Here is a 21,885-nt window from a genome sequence, read left to right as displayed (position 1 = left end):
ACTGTGTCGTGGGTGCATTTACAAACATACAATTTCACATGCACATGACACTCAAACCTGGCAACAGGTTACCGGGGCTCCAGCTCAAAGCAGGAGAAGGAACGGAGTGGTTTTTAGTCAGTAAGAGTATGACACTCCTTCTCGCCTTACCCAAGGCGGGAGTAGTATTCAATTGGTAGACCACACAAAGAGTTTCGTACGGGAATCGAACCCGCTACACGTTGCGCGGTAGCCGGTCGCCCAGCCACCGCATCAACAGTGCAGTCATGGCCATAAATAGGTATACTATACACTGTAAATCCTGAAAAATCAGTAGGAGACAGGAGACGTTCACTGTTGAACAAAAGTTTATGTGGTCGGAATAGGGGTTATAAGTCAGTAAAAAATAAATCTGATTACCTAATTATAATTAGTTTATGTGTCTAGAATTCCTGGGCCAGTGGGTCGCTTTAATAGATTTTCAAGCTTATCTTTTTGTATTAAAGACGGAAATCAATCTGCTACCTACTGAGCGACCGATATTAATATAAAACATCCACGTCAGTATTCAGACAAAAACAGAATTATTTCAATAAAAATAATTAAATGGATAAAATATAAAGGAAATCATTGAATACCTAAAACGGAAAAATAACAAATTAATACCTAACTAGGTAGTATTATATGTTACCTTCCTTTGACATGCGTAATACATATATAGGAACTATAATACTGACTGACTGGGGGAGTCAGGCGTCCCCTGCATGGGCTGAAAAGGCGTCAGCATAGTGTTCCACGCGTGCCACTCAAGGAGCCTTCAAGGGCTGCTAGTGAGACCTGCCGCAAATATAGCGGTAGGTTCAAGGCCTGCCAGGTGCGGTGAATTCGCAAGGGCAACCCGGGTCACGGCCACAGGCAGAGGAGGAACACCGCGGTGGTTTGAGCTGGTAAGAGCCACTACGTGGGAAGTTCATGAGGATTTACATCGCGTTATAAATAAAAAGGAAATTTATAATATCAAAATGAATGGTTAAATGTGTTGCTAAGCGCAAATCTCGAGAACTGCTGAACCGATACGCTAAACCTCTTTTCATTGGGTTTGTTATTGATAGGAGAAAGTTCTTTCTTATGTCAGAAAAAAATAAATAAGATGTGTAGAAAAATATCCAAAGCGAAACAAAGTTCACAGGGCCCACTAGTACATAATATACTTACAATCCTTATATAGAAGAGTTTGAGTAGGGAAGTGTGTTATTCATAGCGATAATGTGACATAGTAACCAGTAAATAAGAATCACTTTGTAATATTTCTGTAAAACTAGAGCTTCATTAAATATGGAAATGACAAAATACACTCCTCTCACTCAGCAGTTTCTTTTTCAAATTAATCGTTCTAGCGCAAAGTTTGGATGTAGATGTTTGCCCGATATGTAGTACGACAAAAGGCTTTCCCTATATTAAAATTAGGTAAACACACAACGCACGCCTTTTATCCCTGAAGGGGTAGGCAGAGGTGTACATTAAGGCACGTAGTGCCACTATACAATGTACACCCACTTTTCACCTTTTTATGTTATAAGTCCCATGTAATAGGGGGTTAGCCTATTGCCATATATCGGGCACAATTCCAGACTCCGTGCTACTACTGAGAAATTTTCGGAAAACCGAAAAAAGCTCAGTAATACTTTGCCCGACCCGGGAATCGAACGCAAGACGCCTTGCCCGGCAGTCGTACTTGCAACCACTCGGCCAACGAGGCAGTCAAAATAGGTAAAATTAGGTAGTACTTCAGTAATGTAACTAATACAATCATCAACTCGAAACAATATTGAGTGGTCGACCTACATAATACGAGTATGTAGGTATGTCCTATGTGCTCAAGTCAGTCAGCCGGCCAGCTTCAATGACCTCTATATATCTTTGCAGCTAGGTCAAATATTAGCCGTCTCTGACTCGATACAAACTGCATCGGATGCGCGTGCGCCGGCCACACCTAGCCACGTCACTGTCAGCACGTGTGTGTCGCCCATCTCTCGAAACAATCGCTTTCTGTACACACCGGGTGAGTCAAAGGGCTCAAGGATTGTTGTGGCACAAAGGCACGTGTGATGTTCAATGTTATTAGATAATAATTGTAATATTATTATCTAACTAGTAACTTCTGTGGGATAGATGTTAGAAAGAAAGAAATTAAACAAAATGTTGGATCTCAGAAATTGCATATGTTTTTATTTTATCCTGATGGTAAGCAATCGCCGCAATCGCAATCGAGTGTGGTAGAGCCATGCTTTGGGACGAACGGGCCGGCTCGACTGGAGTGATACCACGGCCTCACAGTAAAACGACGCGAAATTACGTTTGCGTTGTGTTTCGTCGTGTGTCAATTACCTCCCTCACCAGTCTCCGAATCCCCAACAATTCTAAAAGCAACGCACTTGTAATGCCTCTGGTGTTTCGGGTATTAAGTGATCCATGTGCCTGTTTACCGGCTTATTCCATAAAAAAGAACCCACTGAACCGACATGATTAAAATCAGAGGAGTTATATTTGCAAACACGTTTTCCGCAGTCGAGCTTGTGCCCATTTGATGAAAAAGATAGTGAATTAGTCATAGTGATATTCAACTGATTAATTATTTTATTACGTCTCTCATTGACAAGTAGTGATGGGAAGTATCTACGTATAAGTACTTAACGTAAAGTATGTCATCACTTGTGTACATAATACATTCATCATTACCTATACATTCTGGGTACCTATTTCGTTTCTATTCATAGAAATTACATGTTCGAGTGGTCGCAAGTTCGACTGCTGGGCTCGTCGACTCGGGTTCGATTCCCGAGTCGGGCAAAGTACTGCTAGCCGTTTTTCGGTTTGTAGAAAATTTATCAGTAGTAACACGGATTTTAGCATTGTGTCTGGTATAAAAAAAATGCAATAGGCTCACCCCCTTTTTTATGTAACTTATAACGCAAATGGAAAAAATTGGGTGTACATTGTAATGTGGGATTAAGTGATGTGTACCTCTGCCTAACCCTTCAAGGATAAAAAGGTGTGACGTTACGATTAATAAAAAACCCTGATAGTTCCGTAACAACATATTATACTCACTACACAGCCATTAAAAATATAATTTCCTCTTCTCAAACTTAATATTATTATTAAATGAAACTAAAACATGTATTATATTTATTTAGTTTAAATCCAATCTGGATATATAACACATAAAATTAAGGAAAACATTGACATTATGTATATGTAGATTGTATAGTATAGGCAGGACGCGATGAAATCATTGGCTCGTATTAGCGTATGAGGTAAACAGTTCTCTGTCAGTGAATAAAGTGGTGTGGACAGTATCAGTGCTGTGTCAGTTTAAAACTTTAACTGTAAGTTATAGTAGTTAACGGATTCTTTTTTAAATAAGTGGAGGTGTTTTCAGTAAGTTCAGCGGGCTTGGAAGGGCGTGGTCGGTAAGATTGATGTTTAAAACTAATTTTTATGCTTGATATAGTAAATATTATAAGTGAACAAGTAATAAAACAAAACTAATTACATTATTGTTGATTACAATATCATTTTTTTAAGTGGGTTTGAACTGTAATTATAGATTATGTTAATATGTTTTTTTGTATGTCTTTCAATTTAAGAATTGGGTGAAAAGATGATATTTGAAACACTGTATAAAAGTGGCTGAATTATTTAAAATAAACGTAATAATTTTTAATGGTTATTAGTTATACTTACCTAATTGTGATAGTCTAGAAAATATGTAGTAAGTATTTAAGTAAGATATACCTACATGAGAGGGTCTCTACCTAGGTTTTTCATTAAATAGGGTAGTAGTCAGGGTGTGAAAACTGAATATCAGTCCGTCGCATCAGTTACAATATTTGATCGGTATTTTTTATTTTGTCTTACTTATAGTGTTACCAGACTTTGATAAAACGGAGTTAAGGAGTGGGGGAGGGTGTCGTTACGTCACGTCATCCTATAAAATGTAGTTAATCGTAACGTCACAGGATATTTCCAATCAATGTATCGTGGAAAGTATTTATTTTTTTAAGAAAAGAATAGATAATATGCCTTATGTTTTTTTAATTATATACCAGACGGACGGACACGAAAAAGATTAGGATACTAGGGAGGGTAGAGGTAGTATTTTATGGTAGAGGTGGTATTCTATGGTTAAAGATCACTTATTATTAGTTAAGTTATTGCTGCATTCAGTATGATACATACTGGTAGAAGGCCCGGCAACGCACTTGTAGCGTCCCTGGTGTTACCGGCTTATACCATAAAAACATCCGAATTCCTACAACCCGATGACCTAATTATTAGTTTTCTTGAGTCATCATCTCTTGATCTTAGAAGTTAGCGGTAGTTTTTTATGTTATTTTTATGAGTCACTACAAATTCTCTCGTATACTATGTTTCGCTTAGGGAAACCCTGTTTGCTAAGGTGACTACCAATCTTGTTTGATATCAGTTTATAAGTCGGTGCAAATAAACAGAGTCTACACTCAAGAATCATATTATATCAATCATTGATTTCTTGAGAATTTAGTGACGGGTACGGAAATATGACGTCATATTTATTTATGAGTATTGCCTCGTTGGTCGAGTGGTTGCAAACGCGTCTGCCGGACAAAGGTTCTCGGGTTCGATTCTCGGGTCGGGCAAAATTCGAAATTTTTCGAAAATTTCTCATTGGTAACACGAAGTGTGGAAATGTGCCCAGTATATGGCAATAGGTTACCTATTACATGGGACTTATAACACAAATGGTGGAAATTGTACATTGTATACCGGTATTACGTGCCGTAATGTGCACATCTACCTACTCCTTTGGGGATAAGGCGTCACGTTAAATAATAATAATTATTATTTATTTATGTAAATAAACGTCTTATAGGTACCGAATTAATACCTAACAAATACGAAATCCAAACACCTCAGTGCCTCAACTCCTCAAGACGAAAGTCTATATATAACCAATGTGTGATACCAGCCATGATCTATGGAACTAGGACGTGGTCTCTCACTGTGAACCTTATAAAGAAGCTCAAGGTCGGTCAGCGTACTATGGAAAGGGCTATGATCGGAGTTACTTTGCGACACCTAATAAAACACGAGGAGATCCGCAAACGATCAAACTCGCTGACATAGCCCAGCGGATTCCGAAGCTGCGGACTACCTAACGGGTTTACCGGGGCTCCGGCTCCGGGTGGTTTTTAGTCGGTAAGAGTCTAACACTCCCTCTCGCCTCACCCAAGGCGGGAGAAGTCATTCGATGATTTTCTCCCCTCAAAAAAACGGATTAGCAAGCTGAAGTGGCAGTGGGCAGGGCACATAGCGCGGAGAACCGATGGCTGCTGGGGCAGAAAGGTTCTCGAGTGGAGATTACGTACCTATTGGCAAGCGCAGCGCAGGACACCTACAAGGTGAACAGACGACCTGATCAAGGTCACAGGGAGCTATTGGATGTAGGTCACTTCCAACCGGTCTATCTGGAAGTCTTTGGAGGAGGCCTATGTTCAGCAGTGGACGTCTTGAAGCTGATATAATGATGATGAATACAAAACTATATCAAATCAGCCTTTTCGTAGAAGCACTCTAGTCTATTTTCTTAGGCCACTCTCTATCAATTGCCACTTTGTGGAGATTCTTCAAATTTACCTACTTACAATGTTTACTTACCATAACATTGTTTACGACCACTTAAAAGCATATTAGGTATATTAAAATAGTCTGTACCTAAAACTAAAGGAATAAGTAAACACTATAAAATACTCGGAAAGATCTGCACGGAATTGTGTTAAAAACCTAAAATTAGCCACATACCTACAATAATAAGTTAAATAAATACTATTCTGTGTTATTAATAATGACAGATTTACCAGGAAAACATGGTTTCTACCTATTGAAATAATGATATCAACGGCGAAGCTTGCTTAGATTCCTGTAGGAAACTGTGTGATTCGTTTTTAATGATACAATATTTTATATAGTTTAAGCGGCGGCGAAATAACTTGTATTTTTGTATTTAGTTCTTGATATTATGTGTGGTGGTAATGAGTAAAATCTTATATTATATATTTTATTATTAATACTTGATACTATACTTATAAAGCTGAAGAGTTTGTTTGTTTGGAAGCAGTAAACTACGGAGCTACTGGTCCGAATTTAATAGGTAATTCTTCTTGTGTTGCATAGGCAACTTGAGGAAAAATTGAGGAACAGAGTAGGTAAAATCGTGCGGGAGTGGTGCATTCACTTATCTCGTCATCTTTTCGATCCACGAATAAGAACTTGCCATATGAACTTGGAATATCAAGCTTACTGTGATCTTAGCGCTGCCAAATACCACATTAGGTAAAGATTATGGCAAACGCTAGAGGAGGCTCATAGTTTAGTAGTGGAAGTATTGTTGGAACAGCCCAACCACAAGACAGTCCATGATCAGGGGCAGTGCAAGAGGGATGGAGCTATACAACCTACATAGCTCCGTCCCTCTTGCACTGCTCAGTGATCGACCATTCTGACACAATTGTAATAGCAGACTAAGGCCCCAGATGCTTCAGAGCTGCGGACTACTTAACTAACTCAGGCTCGAAGCAAGAGTAAGAGAAAACCACCCCGTTCCTACTCCTGCTTTTCGAGCCGGAGCCTCGGTAAACCCGCTAGGCAGTCCGCAGCTCGGTGCCCTGGTGTTGATGATAGTGTTGCCAGATGGCCGGGATTTCCGGGATTGTCCCGGAATGTTGTGTGCTGTCCCGTGTCCAGTAATTTTACTTTGCTGTCCCGGAATGAAAAAATACTAGTTTTTTTTTCACAAAAATACAAAACTATGGCTGCAAAAGTCAAACCAAACGTAACGTGCCCGCAAATTGCGCTGCGTGAGTTGAGACTTGAGAGGCGGGAAGGGTGAGTTCTAGGTACCTATTAAACTCCTACTTTTACAGTTTAGTCTCGGATGGGACACCAAAACTGGGATTCCGTTGTCACTAGCAATGTCCAAGAAATGATCAGTTAGGTTCAGGTAATCCTAGTTGATGATGATGTTCTTTTTTTACGTCGTACGTTACGTTTGACGTCGTATTGTCGTTACATTGTTCTTATATATATATACAATAGGTAAATGATCAAATAATGTATCAGAGATATTGTAAAAAAATATTTTAAAAAGAGTAACGATGGAGTTTCTTTCTCGTTCTTCTCCATTCGAAGCTACACTTTGGAACGAGCGCCTAGCTTCACTGACAGACAGACTGACGGACAATTCAATTTGACGTTTCAAAAGTGCCTTATTTAGGATTAATTGAAATAAATGCTTTGACTTTGACTTTGACTTTCTAGGACTAGTTCACAATGCCGTCACTATCGCTGAAGATAGTGCTGGATGAGGGCGCCGTGACGCGCAAGGTGAAGTTCAACACCAACATGACGGTGAAGCAGGCGCTGGCCGTCGTCAAGGACAAGGTCATCGTGCCTGATAAGGGGAAAGGTAAGCCACACTTAAGTACTAAGCACCTATAGCTAGGTGTCTCTTAAGTACTAAGCACCTATAGCTAGGTGTCTCTTAATGAATCTCTAGTACCTATTGTTAGTGGGCTAAATGTAGTTGTCTTTTTTTTATTCGATATAAACTAATGCTTGACTACAATCCCACCTGATGGTAAGTAGTGATGTAATCATTGATGGTGAGGCGCACTAGTTTCTTAAGAGCCTATTCACTCTAGACTTGAAGACACCCACATTGTAATCGGATGGAAAAACCGCAGCAGGCAGATTGTTCCAGTCCTTCGATGTACGCGGAATAAACGACGAAGCGAAACGCTTAGTCCGAACCGTAGATGTCGTTGTGGCCCGGAGGTTTAAGACCGCTTCTCATGCATGAGGGTGCGGCTTCGAAACCTAGCAACGTCAAGTACTAATGTGACTTTTTCCGAGTTCTTTCTAATATTATTTAGACACCACTGACAATCAGTGAAGGAAAATATCGGTGAGGAAAGCTGGACTTATAATTTCTAATTATAAGTTTGAAATGGCCAACCAGCATTGAGCAAGCGTGGTGATTAATGCTTAAACCTTCTGCGTTAGAGAAGAGGCCTCTGGTCAGCAGTGGCTACTTATAGGATGTTAAGCACCTTTTCGGTCGGAGGATCCTCATTTTCTTAGGGAACTTTACTCATTGTTCCCTAAACCTCATAAGCTATGAAGAAAAGATAAATCATTTCTTCCGTAAATAATAGATACATTAGTCATTATATTGCACAAATTACTCATACCTATGACTATTTGAAGAAGTAGCTCGATTAGTCTCCACTATTTTTCATAAGTAGCATTGCTAATAATTATGACGCAGAACCTATCTCTTATCTTTTTTTTATGAAACAAGCCGGCAATTGGGCAGACGTATTACCTGATGGTAAGCAATCGCCGCCGCCCATGGACACTTGAAACACCAGAGGCGTTACAAGTGCGTTGCCGGCTTTTTGGGAGTTAGGAATTTAAGGGTTGTTGTTCGGGAATCGGGGATGGGGAAGATTGGGAAGGGGGAATTGGGCCTCCGGCAACCTCACTCACACAACGAAACACAACGCAAGCGTTGTTTCACGTCTGTTTTATGTGAGGCCGTGGTATCACTCCGGTCGAGCCGGCCCATTCGTGCCGAAGCATGGTTCTCCCACACTTCTTCTCTTAAACTTCCATTAAAATTCTACTCTCTTCCTTACAGAATACGCATTATTCCTTCGCTCCGCTGACGATGACCTGACGGGCGTGTGGCTGGAGGACGACAGGACCCTGGACTACTACATGCTGCGGGACGGAGACTCCCTCGACTACATCTGCAGGGTCCGGACGCTGAGGGTCAAGCTGCTGGATGGTGAGGCCACTGGGGCCTTAGTCTGCTATTACAATTGTGTCAGAATGGTCGATCACTGGGCAGTGCGAGAGGGACGGAGCTATGTAGGTTGTATAGCTCCGTCCCTCTCGCACTGTGTGTGGCTCCAGGTTTATGTTTTGTGTTTAGTTACTATTTGTCATGCCTTGTTTGCACCACGCTAGTGTTTTAGTCTAGTAGCGAGCACATAGTAGGTCTCTCTCGCTTCTGTCCCAAATTCGAAGTGAGAGAGAGCTACTAAATAATCACTATTCGACTAAAATTCTAGCTTAGTGCGAACAAGGCAACATTTTTTTTTTAAAGTAACGATTGAGTTCTTCTCCATTCGAAGCTACACTTTAGAACGAGCACTTAGTTTAACTGACAGACAGACTGACGGACAATTCAAGTCGACTTTCCAAAAGTGCTTTGACTTAGAAAAGAAAATTGCTGTTTCTGCCGGCTTAGATTGAAAGACGATAAAGTACATAAGTATTTTATAAGATATTGAAGAATGATAGACATAGAGAAACCAAGAAAGGGCAAAAAAGTGGACAAATGGCCTATTAAAAGTCGTTGCGATGAAAGAGAAGATATACGAGTAAAAGATTTCAATAGAGAATTCCTTCCCTATAATATTTATTTATTTCATTACTATAAATCAATAAAATTGCTCATCTTGATTTTTATTACCCACAAATTGAAAGCAGCAAGTGGTCTAGATTCAGATTCTTTTCTTAGTGATTGAGTTTGAGGCCTATTTAAGTAGCACATAAATGAAGGTACTTATTACGTACTTAGCCAATAACACTAATTACTTTTGTTCAGACACGGTGAAGACACTTCAAGTGGACGAGGCGAAGACTGTGGGCGAGCTGATGATGAGCATATGTAACCGCATCGGTATCACCAATTATGATGAGTACGGATTGGTAAGTAAACTACTTATTGTCAAACTCAACAAATCTCATCAAAATCAATTCAGGCATTTAGGTATAGCTGTGTTAAACCAGACACGTTTACATTTTGTTAAAAGATTTTCGATACCTAATTCGATACAAGTTATCATCCTTGATGTTACATAAAATATCTTCTGTGGTCTCACACAGTGCCACGATGAAGAAGAAGAGACAGAAGAGCCGAAAGAAGTAAAAGAAGGCACTGGCACCCTGACCCTCAAGAGGAAGCAAGCCAAGCAGGAGCGTGATGCTGCACTGGAACAGCTCAGCAAGAAGCTGAAGACTGATGATAATGGTAGGGTTTGATATTTATAGTCTTCATGTAACATAAAATAACGTCACACCCTTTAATTCCTGGAGGGGTGGGTAAAGAGTAAGTAAGAGATGAACAATACCCACTTTCTACCAGTCATTTCCGAGTTCCACGTAACCTAAACCTATTATCACAAACTGGGCACTGCTGAGAAATTTTACGAACATGAAAATATTGGCTGACCCAAGAATCTAATCTGAGACTCCTTGGCAATACACCTTCTGGTTGTAGGCGACGCCAATTGTTTAGGGGCACCGAACATGCTCACACTCGCACTCGTTCACGTCTGGTTGCCACGTTCGCGTCCATCTTGCTTTGTTTTAAGGTAAGCGTCCATAGACGCGGTCATACCCATTAGACGCATCGCACGCAACTGATTGTAGCTTGTCTTGTAAAGAAACTCATACAACAATGTCCACTCATCAGCAGCGTCCAGACTGCTCATCGGCAATGCTAACATGCGATGCGTAGGTACTGATGACGTCAAAATGAAAGTGGCATCGGCAATCCGATTGCTAATACTCGCGTCGACAATCCGAACGTTGCTGATACAGTGGACGCAGCCTGAAGAATTAATCCATTTGATGCGAACCGTCCGATGCGTGCGATACGCAAGATGCGGGCCTGTGGACGCTTACCTTTAGTTTACGAATAGTAGAGACACTGACTATGTACGACTGGGCGGTCACACACGTGACCGACATTGGCGCAGGGTCGTGCGAGTGCGAGTGTCAGCATGTGGCACCACTTACCATCAGGTGATACTATCCAAAAAAATCTAATCTCCCATCATTTTCCAGTGGAATGGCTGGACCTCCACCGGTCTCTCCGAGAACAGGGTATAGACCCCAAGGAGACCCTGCTGCTGAAGAGGAGGCTCTACTACTCCGACCGTAATGTAGACTCCAGGGATCCAGTCCAGCTCCATCTCCTGTACGTCCAAACCAGGGACACCATCCTCAATGGCACGCATCCAGTTACTGAACAGCAAGGTCAGTGGATTTTGAATCTTGATGGAAAGGAAATGTGGTTTATATTCGTGTGTCTAAAGCTCTAAGGATAGTGGATTTTGTAAATCATGGGTTTCATTGCTTTATTCTTGTGTTTCGGACCTTATTGCGCGAAGCTATGGTTTTTATTTGTGTGTTGTGGGATAAGGTTGGTTTTTAAGTGTTATTTACGTACAGGACGCTGCCAAAAACTAGGAAAGGGATCCGATAACTATGCAACGTCACTATCTACACATACTTCTGTAGTTTATCACATTCATACATCCATTCGACTATTCGACTACACGGTTAACACGGTGGCTAGACAATCGGCTGCCGTGCAACGGGTAGCGGGTTTAGTGCACGGAGCAACTCTCTGTGTGATCCACATATTGTTGTTTCGGGTCTGGGTGTCATGTGTAATGTGTATATGAACATGTGTTTGTAAACGCAAACACAGGAGGAAATCCTAGTGTGGGGCAACATTTAAAAAATAAAAAATATTCATTAAGTACAGAAATTCAATAGGTAGAATGCAAAGTGCTCAATATCAGTAAAAGTATAGATTCAAGTTTTTAAACTGACATGGACATTAGAATGTCGATGAGTTTCCGATATTTCGGCACTTGCAACAGTGCCGAAGTATAAAGACTCTTTGACATAAATAAACAATTTGACGGTTAAAAGGAAATAGGGTATAAGCGATTCAAAAACTAAATGTTCAGAGAACCGTTTAAACTCATCCGTCGTCGATAGAATACTAGGAAAATGATTTTTGCTAGGGATAAACGACAAAAATATCGTCATAGAGCCATGAGAGGCAAGCGCATTCGAAATGAGCAAAATTTTGCGTAGGGTAGCATAATAAAGTCATTTTTGACCAAAATGTCGCTTATACCCTATTTCCTTTTAACCGTCGACATGGTAAAATATCCCGTCTTAAGTTCTAATGTTAGTATAGATTCATTTAATAATTTCGGCCCTATAAGAACTTGCTCCAGTCTTAGTTATTTTAAACAATCTTATTTTGTTTATTGTTTTAATTTAATACAGCTTATAAAGGTTTGTATTGTATCGTATTGTGTATGACGAAGCGACCGCAACACGACACGTCACGTCGCGTCCTATTGCGCTGTTCTTGTTGGTATGTTGGCGCAGCGCCGCCCGACGCCCGATACCACAGATATGCATACGATAGCTGCGTGTGACAGCTGCATTCCGGGCTTACATGGCGGCGGGCGGATGGAAAGATACGCCTTTTAATCTTTATCTTTGACACCTTCTCAAGTCAAAGCATTTATTTCAATTAATCCTAAATTAGGCACTTTTGAAACGTCAAATTGAATTGTCCGTCAGTCTGTCTGTGAGTGAAGCTAGGCGCTCGTTCCAAAATGTAGCTTCGAATGGAGAAAAACGAGCAAGAAACTCCATCGTTACTCTTTTTAAAAAAATCTATAATCTTTCTATGTATATGAACCTATATTTCAGTCGGATTTAATAATAAATATCAATCTATTGAGGTCATTGTTGAGACTATTTCTATTGAATTCTCAAAAATATTATAAATTATCCTGGAGGAATTTCTTGCACCAGGCGGAACTACCTAATTAAGAATATCCCTTACTTTATTACCAATTTTAATTATAAATAGCTCATAGCATCGTCATAATTCCTGCATGAGTTATTCTTGTATTCCAATTTAATTATTATATTATAGTAAATAATTATCAGCTACGTCTCATAATTAAATTGGAAAACAGGATAACTCGTCCAGAAACTTAGGTACGTATTAACGTATATCCAATTTAAACTTCTCTATTTTCTATGTAGGAATCCAAATAAACCTCAAAATTATTAAAATAAAAAACCTTAAAAGCCCAAACCATACATCATAATAAAAAAAAAATACATATATCAACAACATTATTCATCAAGCTACCATATAAACCTAACCTAAAACTGTGCGAGTGAGAGGTAACGATACCGACCGAGACACGACGAGCCGACGCCGACTGCCGACGAATCGAGGCGAGTCGACGACATGCGCCACCGACCAGTGCACGCCACCATGTTCAACGACAACCACGACATAAGACTCATTCGCCTTGTCAAACAGAACCCCGTGCTATACGACATAAACCATGAGAAATACATGGAGTTCAACTCAAGAGAAGTCGCCTGGCAGAAAATTGGCGACGCCCTAAAAAAACCCGGTAAGTAATATTTAGATTTCACGATTGGTTAGTACTATTTGTTTTGGTTGCGTCACTTTCGAGTTGTTGTGAGTTTAGATGAGATGAGTGTGAGTTTGTTTTTTTCAAGAAAAAGGGTTTTTTTGTTGAAAGATATTTGAAATGTTTGTGATTGATAATATAATATGTATTCTAATGTTTATCTGTTACATATAAACAAGTTTAATACAACGCAGTAGTGTTCATTCTTTTTATTTTATTTCAGCCGCTGACTGCAAACTACGATGGGTAAACATAAGAGATGTACACAGACGGATACTGAGGAAAAATTTAATGGACCCTTCAAACCCGTCGAAGTCATACAAATATGAGAACGAGCTCACTTTCATGAAGCCATTCTACAAAGACATTAACTTTGTACCAACGGGGCAAGATGATGAGGAGGAAGAAGATAGAGCCACTAACTCCTGGATCGACCCACCTGAAGAGGAACGTCAGCATAGCGATGAAGATTCGGACGTACCAAAGAAGAAAGCTAAGACTAGAAAGAAAAGGTCCAGAAGGAAACAAGAACCGCATTTTGAAGAGGTCACTCACACAGTTCCTATGTTCAATGAAAGTGTGACCACAGAGTTGGACGCTTCGGATTCTGTGGACGCGTTCCTACTCAGCATAGGAGCCACATTAAAGACATTTTCGCCATATCACTTGAATTTAGCTAAGAGTAAAATTTTCGCGGTCGTTCAAGATCACGATTTACAGCAGATTGTGGAACGTCAGAAACCTTCGTCTGAAGGGTCTGAAAGTAAAATTGCACCTTCACAAAGTTTCTATTCAGGATAGGATCTGCTAATTATCAACCTTATAGTAATGGATATAAAAGTTATTTACATATTCAGATTACTACTGAAGTAAGTAGATTTGAAAGTGATGATTATTTAGTATTCTCAAAGATTTAAGTTTATTTTAGTCGTATTATAATAATTAAGTGATTTAAGTTGCGTTATAATTTAGTTATAAGATTTTTCCTGTCACGTGGAACGAATGACTTGATGATTGTTGACTATGTTTTAAATAAAGCATTATTCTTAGTAATGTCAAATGTGTATTATTCAGTTTTAAAATATTAGTCTCAACACAAATACTTTCACAAATATCGTAACTTTGCTATCCAAGATGGCATACAAAAGCAAAAAACATACCTAATATTTAAAAACCACCCAAACCATCAAAATTGTCAAAAGTACCTAAGATGTCAAGGTGTAAGTACTCGTATATATATGACGAAGGAGAAATCTACGTGGTGTTTTGAAAAAGTGTGACGTCATCATTGCTGACGTCACAGTTGTTGTTCTCACGATGGTCACCCATTTTGGGGCTTAGAAAAACTTCACGAGTACTGTAAACTTAGTTTATTCAACTCCCAGGGAGGTCCGTACTGTACGGCGATCGGAGTGCAACTGCTCCGATTGCCTACAGTGCGGGCGTATTTATAGGACTCGGCGCACGAGCACGTGCTTACAAGTTTTAGGTTAAGTATTGAAATTACAATGATAACGTTAATTTTACATCGTGTTAAACTTAAAATAATCAACTGATGATTAATAAACTGATTTTTAGGACAATCAAGTGAATTAACCAAACTTATTCTGCTTTCTCTGAATAGTTGTGTAGTTGCGCCGACACGGCCATACTGACAGGCGGTGCGCGCTCTGCACCAGCCTCGTTGATTTTTTTGTTGATTCTCGTAGGTTCTCGGTGATTCTTGTAGATTCTTGGTGATTCTCGTAGGTTCTCGGTGATTCTTGTAGGTTCTCGGTGATTCTCGTAGGTTCTCGGTGATTCTCGTTGGTTTTGTTATGTTGTGATGTGATTACCTGTAGGCAAAGAAAGTATTTTCTCTGAGAAGGATTTCTGTTCATTATAAATTAGTTGTTAGTCTCGTAGAGTTCTCGGAGGGTCTCGTAGATTTCTCGGAGGGTCTCGTAGATTTCTCGGAGGGTCTCGTAGAGTTCTCGGAGTTTAATTTGGAATTTTTGAAATTTGAAAAGAGTAATTAACTATGCAATACTTATCTGTTTATTCTGGTGGGTTATTTTCACTCTCCAGGTCGTGGTTTTGATGTACTTGCGGCTGTTGATTCGTTCCAGTTGATCAGGTGGAAGAGCTGATGATGAAGCGGCTGGGGTAAGGGCTTCTTGCAATCCCACTTCTGATGACGAAGGAGAAATCTACGTGGTGTTTTGAAAAAGTGTGACGTCATCATTGCTGACGTCACAGTTGTTGTTCTCACGATGGTCACCCATTTTGGGGCTTAGAAAAACTTCACGAGTACTGTAAACTTAGTTTATTCAACTCCCAGGGAGGTCCGTACTGTACGGCGATCGGAGTGCAACTGCTCCGATTGCCTACAGTGCGGGCGTATTTATAGGACTCGGCGCACGAGCACGTGCTTACAAGTTTTAGGTTAAGTATTGAAATTACAATGATAACGTTAATTTTACATCGTGTTAAACTTAAAATAATCAACTGATGATTAATAAACTGATTTTTAGGACAATCAAGTGAATTAACCAAACTTATTCTGCTTTCTCTGAATAGTTGATGTAGTTGCGCCGACATATATAAAAAAAATATTTCCATACCGTACACATTGTTACGACGTTTAACTAAACCGTAAATAAATAAAAAAAATAAAATATATTAAATTTGGTAAATACTTTTTGATATCTATCTCAATTAATCACGCGAAATGAGTTCGCATCGAGTTTCCGAAGTAGTGGCGGTACATTGACCGATGGATCGATAGCTCACGCACACATCGTCGCGTCGCCCCGTCGGAGCGGCCGCACACTGCCCGACACGTGACGACAACCCGCCGACTTTTTGTCGCATTCTATTCCATTAAGTTATTTGTGTTTTGTTTCTTTTTTTATTAAAATGCTGTTAGTTTTAAAGATGGTTCGGATCTTGGTTTTAGTTTTTTTTAATACCTTTTTATTTTAGTAATGGCTAGTGTTTATTAGTTAGGAAATGTTTTGTAGTATTGCTGTAGAACCTAATTGTTTTATGGATAATTTTGTTTTAGCTAAAAAACCTCATTAGTTTAGTATAGTAAATAAAAATAAAATACTTTTGGCTAGATTCGATCCCACATTGTCGTAAACGACGTTTGATACCGGTTCATTAACCACTCGTCCACGTAGTATGTCTCAAAGAAAGTTATAAACATTTTTTTTAATTTCAAATTAATATAAAAAAGAGATCATTATAAAAGTTACAATAACGAGCTAAATAATTTCTAAACAATTAAGTAAATCAATTTCCAATATCGCATACCAACAGCAACTACCTACTTACCTAATTCGCACAATCTAATCAGTAATCACTAAAACTTGAGTGTCATTAAAATGAAATGATTATGAACGATAAACTACTTACGTACAAGTGAATAGTCTGGAATGCGCGCCGTTGCTTACAAACCGGTCGCGATACGGACGGCCACGGGTGCGACACGTAACGAGGCCGCGACGTTGCCGCTCTGTGCGCGACGTTGCCGCGGCCGCGCAGTAGCGACGGCGACACGAGCCCGATACGATGCCCCTGCCTTTCAACAAGAATTTAGACTTAAAACTACTAAAATTAGTCAAAGAAAATCCAATTCTATACAACACGAAGCACTCGAAATATTTGGATTTTGATTCAAGAGAAGTTGTTTGGCAGAAAATTGGAGACGCTTTAAACAGGCCAGGTAAGTTTGCTTTTATTTATACCTTATTTTCTAAGTGATTGAGTTGATAGTTGAGTGTTTTATAGTGTCAATTAATTATGTTAAGTAGTCTAGTACTTCTACTTACCTATTTACTAGAGATTTGTATTAATTTCATTAGGTTTTAGTATTATTTTATAGTATTAGGCTGTGAACAGAATTCTTCGCCGTGTCAATAAGACGTAGAAAAATAATCTTTATATCAAAGGCGGTAAGGTTGATAATTAATTAGTGATTGTTTGTTTTCCTACCATTTTAACCTTTGAGCCTTTCGTTACATTGTTTTACTTCGATACATAATTACATAGGTACATAACGTTGTATACTGGCGTACTCAGATACATTTAATGATTAATTAAATTATTCCTTAGTAACGATTTTGTTTTGAAAACTATTGCTAAGGACTGGGTTAAGTAATCATTAAATGACTCTAAGTGCGGCAGTAAGTATTTTAATATTTATTTGGATATTTAATAATCTACATAAGAATATTTATAGATAGACTATAAACATTGTTTGTCCATTAGTGTTATTTTATCATCTACCAAACACAATGTGAATTAATTATGTTAGATAGATATTATGTATTTGATGCTACTGTCTCGTTGGTTGAGTAGTCGCAAGGCTTTTGGGTTCGATTCCCGGGTGAGTCAAAGTTTTACTAAAAAAATTCTCAGTAGTAGCACGGAGTCTAGAATTGTGCCCAGTATATTATGACAATAGGCTCACATTGTATATCGTGCCGTAATGTGCTCTGCCTACCCCTTCGGTGATAAAAGCCGTGACGTTATTAATTTATGACGCGTTTGTTTATTACAATTCTATTTAAAAACTAAAACCACTTCCTTCCAGCGCTCGTATGCAAATCAAGATGGATAAACATCAGAGACATGATGAGGAGGAAGGTCAGGGATCGGCTGCGGAACCCCAACGCACACAGCTACAAGTACAAGTACGAAGACGAGATCTCCTTCATGATGCCGTACTTCAGGGAGTCATCTTCCACCAGCACCACAGCTGAAGAGTACCCAGAATTCCTCGACGAGCCGTGCGAAGTGGAAATGCCTTCAGAAGTCTTCGTGGATGAGACACTAGACTTCGATGAACCAAGGGAAACGAAACCTGTATTCAGGAAAAGGCAGACTGATGAAGTGTCAGCTAATTCCTCAAGGGATTTCTCAGAACAGATGTTCCAAGAATTAAACCCTGCTGATCCTTTAGACGTGTTCCTCTTAACCATAGGCTCGACACTGAGGAAGTTCAGCCCCTATTACCTGAACCAGGCGAAGAGCAAGATCTTCCAGGTGGTCCAAGATTATGAGCTGCAGCAGATTGTGAATAAAGATGACCAGACTCCTGGCAGTAGTAGTAATAGGTAGTGATAGTTTAGATTTAGATTTTTGACAATAAATGCTATTTTTTGATATGTTTTTCTGTTGTTTTATTTAAGTAGAGTAGAATTTGTCTCTCTCTCTCTCTCCTTCCCTCCCTCCCTCTCACTCTCTCTTTCTCTCTCTCTACCCAACTCTTCCCACGGAAGTCGGGAGCCATAAGAGTCAATTAAGAGATTGCGCATTTTACAGAGACTGGGCAGCAGCGCTCTCTTACAAACCTGAATAATTTAAATTACGGATTGCACGGTTAGCGTGGTGGTTGGGTGACCGGCTGTCGCGCAACGTGTAGCGGGTTCGATTCCCGTACGGAACAATTCTTTGTGTGGTCCACAAACTGTTGTTTCGGGTCTGGGTGTCATGTGCATGAGAACTTGTGTGTTTGTAAACGCACACGTGACACAGAGAAACTCCTATTAGGGGACACGTATTTTCTTTTTAATCAAAATCATATCAAATCTCCAACCGCCCTTGCCGAATGTGGAGGTTATAATAAACCTCTCAAATGTGAAGGAGGTCCATAGTCCAACAGTGGGTATTGATGATGTGTAATGATGAGTGACGTAATAAATAAATGAATGAATGGGTCCTGTAAACATTAGTTCTCGTATTATGATAACATGAACAGAGATGGTTTTTAAAAACACCCATTTTTTCTGTTGATCCTAATATACCTAGGTGATGAATTTAATGGCAAATTCTACGAGCTATTATTACCAATAATTTTGAAATGTTTAACGCCCAATACTATTTTGCTCAACAAGGCTTTTTTTTTGAGGGGCGTAAATCATTCAATGACTTCTCCCGCCTTGGGCGAGGCGGGAGGGAGTGTCAGACTCTTACTGACTAAAAGCTACCCCGTTCCTACTCCTGCTTTTCGAGCCGGAGCCCCGGTAAACCCGCAAGGTAGTCCGCAGCTCCGGATCAGGCATCAGCCCTACTGGGCCCCATCTGTGATTCTAATATACCTAGGTGATGATTTTAATGGCAAATTCTACGAGCTATTACCGATCAATTTGAAATCTCCAACGCCCAATACTAGTTTGCTCAAGTAGGCTATCATACCGAATGGATATTGCGTGTAGTTTCCTTCCTGTACCCATTAACTATTGTTTCGACATTTGTTATAGTTATATTGATTCGTATCGTCACTTTTATGTCCTTTTATCCTCGAACAGGTAGGTAGATGAGCACATTACGGACCGAACTTTGAAAATTGGGATCGTTATTTAAACCAATGTCTCGCCTTTTATTCGCGAAGGGGTAGTCAGAGGTGCATATTATGGCATTTGATGCCACTGTACAATGTACATCTAGACACACGGCAGTGTGTCCGCCAAGTTCGAGCAAAAAAACCGACACACCGGCCGTGGGTTATATTACACGAACCATTTCAGGCCAAGTTCGACCCACCTATAACTCAAAATCCATTTTATCTACGCATATGAAATTTCTAGTATCTGTCGAGATCTACTTACTTATCTAAAATACAAAATTTCATTAATGTACCTATTGTAGGTCTTGAGATATTGACGTCAGAAAATCGCTATTTTTACTATACACTCACTGACTGACTCACTCATCAAAAACCTAGACCACTTCCAATGGTCGTATTGACTTGAAATTTGGCATGGAGGTAGGTCTTTAGGTCAAGGTAAAGGAAAAAATCTGAAAATGGCCAAGTGTGAGTCGGTTTTAAAAATAATGAAGGTGTAAATTCATACCCCTAAGGAACTAAAACAAAAAAATTATCTATATCTTCCAATGGTCGTACCGACCTAAAATTCGTTACGAAGGTTTGTATTTAGTCAAAGTAAAGTAAAATAAGAAAAAAGAAAATAAACCTTACAAAAATAAATGAAATCCCACCCAAAACATAAATGTGAAAGGCTGCCAAGTTCGATAATATTGGAATGCTTCGCCTATAAAAGAAGTGAGATCTAAATAAGTACCAAGTTCCATACACAGACCTCAGTTAAAAATGATATAACTTGGCAAGTTTTAATAGAAAATTATATACTTGACTCATTGCGTTTAGTAGGTTTATAACAAAGTGTGTGAAAACTTGCCAACTTGTTATATAATTTTTAACTGAGGTCTGTGTATGGAACTTGGTACTTATTTAGATCTCACTTCTTTTATAGGCGAAGCATTCCAATATTATCGAACTTGGCAGCCTTTCACATTTATGTTTTGGGTGGGATCCACTTTACACCATTTGTATTATAAGTCCCATGTAATAGAGGGTGAACCTATTGCTATATAGGTACTGGGCACAATTGCAGACTCCGTGCAACCAACCAAAAAGAAGCCCAGTTTTTTTGCCCGACCCGGGAATTGAACCCCCTGAAATTACCCCTTGTCCCACAGTCGCTATTGCGACCACTCGGCCAACGAGGCAGTAGTTATATTAATGTACTTTTAAACCGATTCCTGGATTCAAAGCCAGAGTTTGACGTGTTTTCGAGTGACAGAAGATTATTTTTGTCGGAATGTTTGAAGTTTTGCGAAAGAGATGGATGAATAAATAATTAATATTTAATAATTAATATTTATATTAATTTTCTGAATTTTATATTTTTAAATTTTTGTAAGGTGTTGAATAGTGTCATTGGCTTGTACCGTTCTATTCAAATAAATAAAATAAAATAAATAAAAAAATAAATAAAAATTGTACATAATATAACCATAACATAACCTAAATTTCACATAGCATTATGGTAAAGGTACTGTAACACTCACTCTTCACCAGTCGCGAAATCCTTGCCATATCAAATTGTGAAACCCTTGTGCGATCGACGCACAACTCGGAAGGACTTTTTTTTTAACGTTGCCCCACATTAGGATTTTCTACTGTGTCGTGGGTGCGTTTACAAATATTAAGTTCACATACACATGACACCCAGACCCGAAACAACAATCTGTGGATCACACAAAGAGTTGTTCCGTGCGTGAATCGAACCCGCTACACGTTACACGGCAGCCAGTTGCCCAGCCACCGCGCTAACCGTGCAGTCATATTTTATTACATTAATCTCTCTGGGGTAAGATTTTAGTCAGAATAAGTCTGACACCCTCTCTCGAATCACCCACTGCAGGATGAATCGTTTGATGATTTTTCAACCACAATAAAGTGTAGGCACCTATCCTTTCTATGCACAAATGTAATGTAACATAATTTTCATTGGTTGTAGCCATTCAGTTCGCGGGTATCCAGTGCCAGGTGCAGTTAGGAGACTACCAGGAGAAGAAACACAAGACAGGCTTTATTGAGAAGTAAGTAAAGGACTATCAGTATGGATTATGCCATGCAGTCGGAGCACGCTACTGTACACAATATACAGTACCCTTAGTACGAGTTTGCTTTACGTTAAACATAAACGAAACGAGAGCGCGTTCGGCGTTC

The 21,885-nt window shown here is 39.4% G+C and overlaps 3 protein-coding genes across 52 annotated transcripts in view; all 3 read left to right on the top strand.

The window, feature by feature from the left end:
• The first annotated feature begins 3,295 nt into the window (after window positions 1–3,295).
• Window positions 3,296–21,885, top strand: part of LOC118280712 (talin-1) — an 84,338-nt gene continuing 65,748 nt past the window's right edge. For 49 of the 50 annotated variants that reach the window (XM_050699310.1, XM_050699349.1, XM_050699350.1 and 46 more), the window contains exons 1-7: window positions 3,296–3,452; window positions 7,339–7,486; window positions 8,720–8,869; window positions 9,695–9,798; window positions 9,976–10,120; window positions 10,939–11,130; window positions 21,674–21,755. In XM_050699310.1, coding sequence (XP_050555267.1) covers window positions 7,351–7,486; window positions 8,720–8,869; window positions 9,695–9,798; window positions 9,976–10,120; window positions 10,939–11,130; window positions 21,674–21,755 — 809 coding nt within the window. In that variant the 5' untranslated portion in view covers window positions 3,296–3,452; window positions 7,339–7,350. The remainder of the gene's footprint in view (window positions 3,453–7,338; window positions 7,487–8,719; window positions 8,870–9,694; window positions 9,799–9,975; window positions 10,121–10,938; window positions 11,131–21,673; window positions 21,756–21,885) is intronic. The other variant, XM_050699304.1, reaches the window with a different exon arrangement.
• LOC118280715 (uncharacterized) lies at window positions 12,966–14,421 on the top strand. Its single transcript, XM_035601038.2, has 2 exons — window positions 12,966–13,340; window positions 13,585–14,421. The coding sequence occupies exons 1-2, from the start codon at window positions 13,169–13,171 to the stop codon at window positions 14,160–14,162; spliced, it is 750 nt and encodes a 249-aa protein (XP_035456931.1). The 5' UTR covers window positions 12,966–13,168; the 3' UTR covers window positions 14,163–14,421.
• On the top strand, window positions 16,768–18,518 carry LOC118280716 (transcription factor Adf-1). Its single transcript, XM_035601039.2, has 2 exons — window positions 16,768–17,070; window positions 17,941–18,518. Exons 1-2 carry the CDS (start codon window positions 16,917–16,919, stop codon window positions 18,465–18,467), a joined length of 681 nt encoding a protein of 226 aa, XP_035456932.1. The 5' UTR covers window positions 16,768–16,916; the 3' UTR covers window positions 18,468–18,518.

Source organism: Spodoptera frugiperda, chromosome 16 (genome assembly GCF_023101765.2).
Source record: "Spodoptera frugiperda isolate SF20-4 chromosome 16, AGI-APGP_CSIRO_Sfru_2.0, whole genome shotgun sequence".
In the NCBI taxonomy this organism is placed as follows: domain Eukaryota; kingdom Metazoa; phylum Arthropoda; class Insecta; order Lepidoptera; family Noctuidae; genus Spodoptera; species Spodoptera frugiperda.
This window is presented reverse-complemented; position numbering and strand designations above follow the sequence as displayed.

Bases quoted from the DNA above. Each gene is read 5' to 3' on its own strand.
- LOC118280715 (XM_035601038.2), top strand. From the start codon at position 13,169: ATGCGCCACCGACCAGTGCACGCCACCATGTTCAACGACAACCACGAC. The intron at 13,341-13,584 runs GTAAGTAATATT...ATTTTATTTCAG, and splicing joins CGACGCCCTAAAAAAACCCG to CCGCTGACTGCAAACTACGA.
- LOC118280716 (XM_035601039.2), top strand. From the start codon at position 16,917: ATGCCCCTGCCTTTCAACAAGAATTTAGACTTAAAACTACTAAAATTA. The intron at 17,071-17,940 runs GTAAGTTTGCTT...ACTTCCTTCCAG, and splicing joins AGACGCTTTAAACAGGCCAG to CGCTCGTATGCAAATCAAGA.